The 8113-nt window shown below is 36.4% G+C and overlaps 2 protein-coding genes across 2 annotated transcripts; both read right to left on the minus strand.

Moving 5' to 3' along the window:
* Positions 1-110: 110 nt before the first annotated feature.
* Positions 111-2321, minus strand: LOC110825856 (IAA-amino acid hydrolase ILR1-like). The gene is made up of 5 exons (XM_022056375.2): positions 1904-2321; positions 1587-1712; positions 1014-1328; positions 722-850; positions 111-601 (listed from the first exon to the last, which is right to left on the minus strand). Exons 1-5 carry the CDS (start codon positions 2264-2266, stop codon positions 218-220), a joined length of 1317 nt encoding a protein of 438 aa, XP_021912067.1. The 5' UTR covers positions 2267-2321; the 3' UTR covers positions 111-217.
* Positions 2322-2817: 496 nt separating this feature from the next.
* On the minus strand, positions 2818-5561 carry LOC110825852 (IAA-amino acid hydrolase ILR1-like 3). Its single transcript, XM_088213055.1, has 5 exons — positions 5132-5561; positions 4230-4355; positions 3771-4085; positions 3497-3625; positions 2818-3347 (listed from the first exon to the last, which is right to left on the minus strand). Exons 1-5 carry the CDS (start codon positions 5492-5494, stop codon positions 2976-2978), a joined length of 1305 nt encoding a protein of 434 aa, XP_088069181.1. The 5' UTR covers positions 5495-5561; the 3' UTR covers positions 2818-2975.
* Positions 5562-8113: the final 2552 nt, after the last annotated feature.

An 8113-nucleotide genomic window follows, 5' to 3' on the forward strand; every position in this document is an offset into this window, starting at 1 on the left:
TTTTGAATCTACTAGACTAAACTAGTTGACGATTCTAAAATCATATGCTTGACATTGTTTATACAAGACTCGAGTAGTCTTCTCTTCCCTGTTTTTTAATTGGATAAGTCTAGCACTAAAAGTTCCTTCAAAATTGATTCTGCAAAAATATCTAGTACGGATTGACATGACCATCTAACAAGTCTAGTGATTCTGTTCAATAAAATTAATGGTGATATCACATATTTCTATTGGAAACAAAGTGGCTATCTAAATAAGAGATGGCCACTGCAGCATTAAGAGCAGCTCCTATAGGAAGAGCCTCTTCATCAACAACAAAATAAGGTGAGTGTAGAGGTTGACCTGACTTCAAAGTCTCGTTCTTTATTCCAACAACGAAGATTGCAGCAGAAGTTTTCTTTGAGAAAAAACTGAAATCTTCTGCCCCCATGGTCACTGGCATGATGTGCACATTAGATTCACCAACCAAGGCCTCGCTAACCTTCCTTGCATGTTCATAAAGTGCTTCATCATTGATCATCACCGGATGAGGAGAATGTAGATTCTCCATTAAGTCCACCACAGCACTACATTGATGAACAGCTGCTTGCGTCCCTATAATCTGCAAGCAAAACTATAATCAGTTCTTTACTTCTTTCCTCACTCCCTTTTTGTTACAATCAGAAGCCAAACGGTAAGATTCTGAATTTAAATTTGGAGATTGAAAAACAACACATAATACCTCTTTAATCCTTCTTTGGATATATAAAAGACCTTCATTGCTCAAGCTTCTGAAAGTTCCACCAATTCTGACTGATTCTGGGATCACATTTCCTGCTTGACCTCCGTCAATAAAACCAACAGTGATTACCTATTAATCCAAAACAATCCCATAAAAAAACATTTCTAATCACTACACGATCATATCAACATTTATGATGACAGATTAAGATACTATCTCTACATAGATGCAATCATGTAACCGGTTCCAAATAAAAAAAATATTTCCAGAGCAGAGGATTTAAAAACATTACTGCAGCCTCAAGGGGATCTATCTCTCGAGACGCAATCTGTTGAAGAGCAATAATGGAAAAAGCTACTGCAAGAATTGGGTCCCTAGCCTTGTGCGGGCTTGCTGCATGTCCACCTTTCCCTTGAATCTTGGCTGAGAAAAACCCAGAGCCAGCAAGCAACGGGCCAGGTCTTGATGCGACGGCACCAGTAGGAAATGTTGGCAAAACATGGATGCTGAGGATACCGTTTATATCGTCAAGAACACCATCTTGCAGCATATGATAAGCACCTGCATGACCCTCTTCACCAGGCTGAAAAACCAGCTTCACAGTTCCCTTCAAAAGCATATATCAAAAAACCAAGAATGAGCTTTCCGTACATATAAATACTATATTAAACCATCTTCTATCAACTTAATCTTTTAAAAAATTATTTCAATAGATGCAGTGTGTATGTGTTCATCCACGCTTTTAGCCAGCGGGCTTGTGCCTAAGAGGTGAGTATAATTATTTTACACTTTCAAGAAAAGGAAAAATGCTACATCCAGGATTACTTTCATATATAAATTTATTAAGAGTTCAATTCCATCACACCTTCAATTCGTTTCTTTTGCTGTGCAGCATCTTGGCTGCTCCAAGCAACATTGCGACATGAGAATCGTGACCACAGGCGTGCATCTTCCCGTCAATCTTGCTCTTGTGCTCCCACTCCACTTGTTCCTTTTCCAAAAGTCAACTTCAGGATATCAAAAAAAAAAAAATTAAAGCATAACAACATCACTTCAAAATATAAATGCTAATTTGTCCAATTTAAGATTTTCAGTATCAAAATCAGCAATCGATGCAGTTGAATCTTAAAATTTCATGTCTGTTTCTACCAATTTTCAGTTCGAGTGAAGAACGTTTTATACCTGCAAGGATAGGGCATCCATGTCAGCTCGGAGAGCGAATACTGGTTTTTGTCCGGTTCCAATTGAAGCCACCACTCCAGTTTTAGCCACCGGCCATTTGTAGTTGACCCCAAGCGAGTCCAGCTCTTCTCGGATGAGTTGGCTCGTTCTGTACTCCTCGAACCCCAGCTCTGGATACCGGTGAATCTTCCTCCTGATCCCTATCATCCATTTGAAGAAACGAGTCTCTCTCGCGGAATCTAGTAATTCACGCGTCAGTGATTCTACCTCCTCTCTGCAGCAGTTCTCCTCGGTAACCGATTGGCAATGGAATGCTGCCGATAGCAACAGCGTGAAGAAGAAGACGAAGCCAACTGCGGCCATGGCTGGTAGAAGCAGAATCTTCCCGTATCCATGGCTATTTTCATTTTTAAATCCTTAATATTAAAAAAAAATTATATTAAAAAATATTGAACGGCAAATAGTTCTTTTCCTCCATTACTGTAACGTCCGTGCATGCACTTGTATAAAAATTATAATTTTTTTAATTTTAATTTATTACATCATATATATATATATTATTAACATTTAAAATATCTAAAATTTAAATAATTTTATGAAGAAACAAATTTATTCTTTATTTATTTTTTATTATACTTTATATTATTACTTATATAATTTTCCAATAGGTAAAATAGAATAACGAGCTGCTAATTATAACAGCTTTAACCTTATGTTTTTACATAATGAAATTGACCCAAGTGCACGTACATATAATTTATTTTAATTGTAAATTTATTTAAAATAAATTTTATATATAACTTCAATTTTTTTAAAAAAATTTAGAAATTAAAAAACGCTTATATAAATATAATTTTATGTATAACTTATATTGTTCATTTACTTATTTCTCAAAAGATTATAATTCAAATATATAATTATAGAATTGAAGATATAATTAAACTCAATTCGATTATACATCAAGCATACAAAACATTTATGTAATGTTACTTTTCATATTAAATAAAAAATTAAAAATTAAATAAAAAAAAAATAAGTTCAAACCAAACACAACAAGCATTTGATTTTCTAATCAACCCGTCTTCTCATTAATGTAAGAGATGGCGACTGCAGCATGAAGAGCTGCTCCGAAGGGTAGAGCAGCCTCGTCGACAACCATGTAGGATGAATGGAGGTGGTTAGTCGACGAGTTTATGGTTTGGTTGCCAGTTCCTATCGCGTAAAATGCAGCAGCTGTTTTCTGTGAGTAGAAGCCGAAATCCTCGGCTGCCATGGCGATTGGAAGAAGATGAACATTGTGTTGGCCAACCATGGATTCTCCAACCCTCTTTGCATGCTTATACATTGCTTCATCGTTTACCGTTGCTGGGTAATGCCTCATTTTCTCTTCTAAAAAATCTACTCTACCACTGCACTGATGAACTTTTGCTTGCATCTCAATGATCTTCATTAGTAATAAAACTTATATTAATGTTACTTGTACATAAATTAATTTAGAATTAGTTGAATAATTAGTTTAATTAGTTGTTTCAATTAAGATTCAAAAACTAAAGTTCATATAAACGAAAAATATACTCCAACTAAGAATAATACCTCTTTGGTCCTCTGTAGAAGATAATGTAGACCTTCTGTTGTTATGCTTCGCAAAGTTCCTCCAAATCTTACAGTTTCCGGAATTACATTTTCCGCTTGGCCAGCCTCAATGAATCCAATTGTCACCACCTAAGTTCGAGTTAAAATGTACCCAGTAAATAAAAAATAATTACTTACATCTAAAGATACACGAATAATTGATCTATAAATGCACATTAAAAAAATCTAATAGATGATCTAAAAATACGATGAATTGGTTAGATTTCATAAATACCGCGGCATCAAGAGGGTTTGTTTCACGAGATACAATCTGCTGAAGGGCAAGGGTTGTTAAAGAAGCAGCAAGAACAGGATCTTTGGTATTGTGTGGGAATGCAGCGTGTCCGCCCTTGCCTCTGATTGTGGCTACGAACCTGGCAGCGGCCGCGAGGATAGGGCCAGAGCGTGAACCAAAAGTCCCAACAGGCATTTTTGGTGCAATATGTAATGCAAAGATAGCCTGCACGCCATCAAGAGCTCCCTCTTTCAGCACCTGATAGGCGCCTGCATATCCCTCTTCTGCTGGCTGGAAAACCAACTTCACCGTCCCCTTTCACATCATTCCACAACATGTATGTGCTACTCAGTTCATTAAACAAAAGACATCTAGTAAAATATTGATACCCAAGTAGATGAATTCCAATAAAATTTCCCATATACAATTTGATGGCAATATGTATATAAATATAAATACCTTGAGTTGATGTTTTCTGGACTGAAGCAATTTAGCTGCTCCAAGCAACATTGTCGCATGAACGTCATGGCCACAAGCATGCATTTTTCCATCATGCTTGCTCTTATGTTCCCATTCTACCAATTCCTATAATTACAATCTAGAACAAATGAATATTATATCACATGAAATTTGTTAATCACAATGTCTGTCAATTAATTGATATATATATATATATATGTAATACTATAGAAAACAATTTGAAAATAGAAGCTTAATTTTTTAAAATAGGTTCAACATTTATCATCATCGTATATAATAGGTATAATTTATATAAATGAAGTTCATCATGCCTCGTCTTTTTAAATAATAAATAAAATATTTTATAGATAAAATTTATCATTTATCAGTTTAATAAATAATAAATAATTTAAATTAATTAAGAATCTTAATAAAAAATAAATATTATATTCATTTAATATTTTTTCACTATTTAAATGTATGATTTTATTGAATCCAAATAGATTCTATATTAGCATTCCTAAAATTTTCTCTCTCAAAAAAGAAATTTTAAAAATCTTTGAATTTATTAACACTTCAAAAAATTTAATTTTTTAATTATAATTGTAGATTTAATATAAAATATAATAAAAGTAGTGTTTAAAAATTCAATAACTGTTCATATTTTAATTTAAGTTCATTATTTTTTTAATTCAGATTATTATAATGTAAGTCAACCTTTCTGTTTTGCTCCCATTGTTTCTTCAGATTGACATCAGACCCTAATTAACCAAAGCATTTCAAAATCGAAATACTAACTTGCCGAAGTTGAGATTTCTGGCACTAAAATCAGCAATCGAAGCAGTTAAGTATTTGAATTCGTTTCTCCCTGTCAATTTTCAGTTCGGTTGAAGAATGTATACCTGCAAATGTAGGGCATCCATATCTGCTCTGAGAGCGAAAACCGGTTGTTCTCCGGACCCGATTGAAGCCACCAATCCAGTTTTAGCGACCGGCCACTTGTAACTGATTCCAACCGAGTCCAGCTCTTCTCGGATGAGTTGACTCGTTCTGTACTCCTCGAACCCTAGCTCTGGATATTCGTGAATCCTCCTCCTGATCCCTCTCATCCATTCGAAGAACCGAGACTCCCTCGCGGAATCGAGTAACTCACGAGTCAGAGACTCGAGCTCCTCTCTGCTACAGGTGTTCGCGGTCAGAGATTCGCATTGGAGTGCTGGTGATAGCAACAGCGCGAAGAGGAAGACGAAGCCAATCGCGGCCATGGCTGGTAGAAGAAGAAAGGAGAGATTAAGAGACTCGGTGACATTGTAACCATAAACTAATTTGTCACCGTTACGACGCCTTCAAAAATTAAAAATAATAATAAATAATAAAATAATTATTATTATAATGATAAAAGGAAATTTGCTTAATTAGAATCTTAATCACGCATTTCATGTGATTATTATGCCCGTGTAATTAATTGTATAAGGTAGTTGTCCGATTGATAAAATATAACAAATGAAATTGACCCAATTAGGTGAATACAATAACAATAATAATAATAATTATATATAAGTTATAAATTGTTTTTTAAAATGAAATTTATATAGAACTATAAAAGTTAACAAAACAAAAATAGTTATTTATTTTTTATATGGTACTAATATTTTAATTATTATAACTAATTTCTTAGTATTATATTTAATCAAAAAGTTTGTGTATCGTTCAAAAAATTTAAATGGACTCTTATATTATTTTTTGGTTAAAATACAATATAAATTTTAAAATATTATCTTAATAAATTTATAGCGTTACTAATATATTTAATACTATTAGATAGATAATGTCACATTAATAATCACTTTATTTTTTTATATTTAAATAATTATAAATTACATATAATGTAACGGCCCAGAAATTTAAAATGAAATGTATATTAAAAATATCAAATGCGTAAGCGAAGTCAAAAATTCGATTAACATCCCTTATACTAAAACAAAAAACGTGCTTACAAAATATAAAAGATCAAACTACTTAAATGAGAAACTTGAAAGTAAAAGCTACGAATATGACTATGGAGTCTTTAGGCGTCCCATTCGTCGTCCTTCTGCGGAACCGGCTCGGGAACAATGTCTTCCTGATCTGAAATGATTAAATAAGGAATGAGCTACACTAGCCCAGTAAAGACATCACGATATCTCACCGTCACGGAGGTAAAGGTGGGTAGAAAACACAAAAAGACCAATGGAGCATAATTTACAACAAATTCTTTTATCAATAATAAATCATTCACCATCCACCTACCTCGGTGAAATTCATAAAACAGTATACAAAAGCAATAACATTATCATCATCATGAAATCATATATAAACTGTATAACATAATACTTATCAGGCTTTTCGTAATTCAATCGTTACACAACATATTTTCCTCATTTACCAGCCCACTAATATTCATGGGGATCCATAGGGGTCCCGCTACCCGTTAACCCTTAACACTTGAAATCATATTCCAGGGCCGTCCCCATACCCCGTCCGGTATGGGCGCCAAAACACATAAGATCTCCATACCCCGTCCGGTATGGGAGACCACAATCCCGGTAGGGTTCCCTACGGACCCGGTCCGTCTACCATCTCCCAGGATATCTAGTCAGGCTGACCACATTATACAATTACCCATTTACATAATATTTCATTCTCCTTTCCCTCAGTCAGCATTATCAATCCACATACAAACAAGCAAAACGGTAATTTATGCCAAACAGACAACATACAGCATCAATATCCCAGTCATTCAATCCATAATCAGTAAAACAGTAAAATATGCACGCGAAACTATAAAATGAAAACATCAAACCTCATACTGCATTTAAAACTGTAAAACAGACCAAATAACAGTTAACCGACAAACACACTATACTCGGGCTCCATTAGCGACCTTAAGCAATTTCACACATTCGTTGATTTATGAAATACCGTTTTATCATTTATTGAACTTTAATACCGTGATAGGAAATAGGGTGAGGGGTCCTTACTCGTTTCGGGGTCTGAACACTGCTTCACGGTGCGCCTACAGGCTGTCCCTAATTTTTCCTGAATTTTTTCCGAGGAACTGAAACGCACTACTAGTACCTGCACGTGTTCAAAAAATCCCAAATTAGGCCCAGGGCCCCTTTTTGGCCAATATCGCAATTCCGGCACGGCGGCTCCGCCGTGCTCCGGCGACTTGCGGCGATGATTCGCCTCGGTTTAGCCGTTTTCGGCCAAATTCGGCCACAGTTGCATCGATTCTTGCGATAAAACAACCCTAGGGCCCTCGGGGGGCCAAAAAATTACGAAAAATCGAAGCTTACCGGCGGCGGTGCGCTCGGGTGCGGCGGCTCTCCGGTGAAGTTCGTGTTTTGGTGATTCGGCTCCGATCAACCTGTAGATAAAAGAATGGTGATCACGGTGATATAAAAATTGCATCAAACGGAGGCCGGAAAAGGCCTCATCGGAGGCAAAAACTGAGAAGGGGCGCGGCGGTGCCGCTGGGTTTCGGCCGTGTTTTTCGGTCGTTTGGCCAGAATTTTGGCTCCAATTTGGCCACAGGAAAAATCAGCGTGGAAAAACGAGTCGGAGGTATGAAATTTACCTCGATCGGCGGTCAGAAATCTCCCCGGTGCGGCGGTGGGTGGCGGCGGCCGGCGTCTCCGGCGTCTGGTTCATCTTCTCCGGCGAGGGCAGGCGGCTAGGGTTTTTGTGGTCTGGTGTGGGGGTTCTATTTATACCCTTTTGCCTTTTAATCTCAACCGTCCATTTTGTTTTAATCTGGGCTATCCGTTTTTTGATTAAATCTGGGCCGTCCGTACGTCCGCTTGATCTGGACCGTCGATCGCACGTACGCGGATCGCCAACGT

Source organism: Carica papaya, chromosome 1, assembly GCF_054855325.1.
Source record: "Carica papaya isolate Zhongbai chromosome 1, ASM5485532v1, whole genome shotgun sequence".
Classification (NCBI taxonomy): domain Eukaryota; kingdom Viridiplantae; phylum Streptophyta; class Magnoliopsida; order Brassicales; family Caricaceae; genus Carica; species Carica papaya.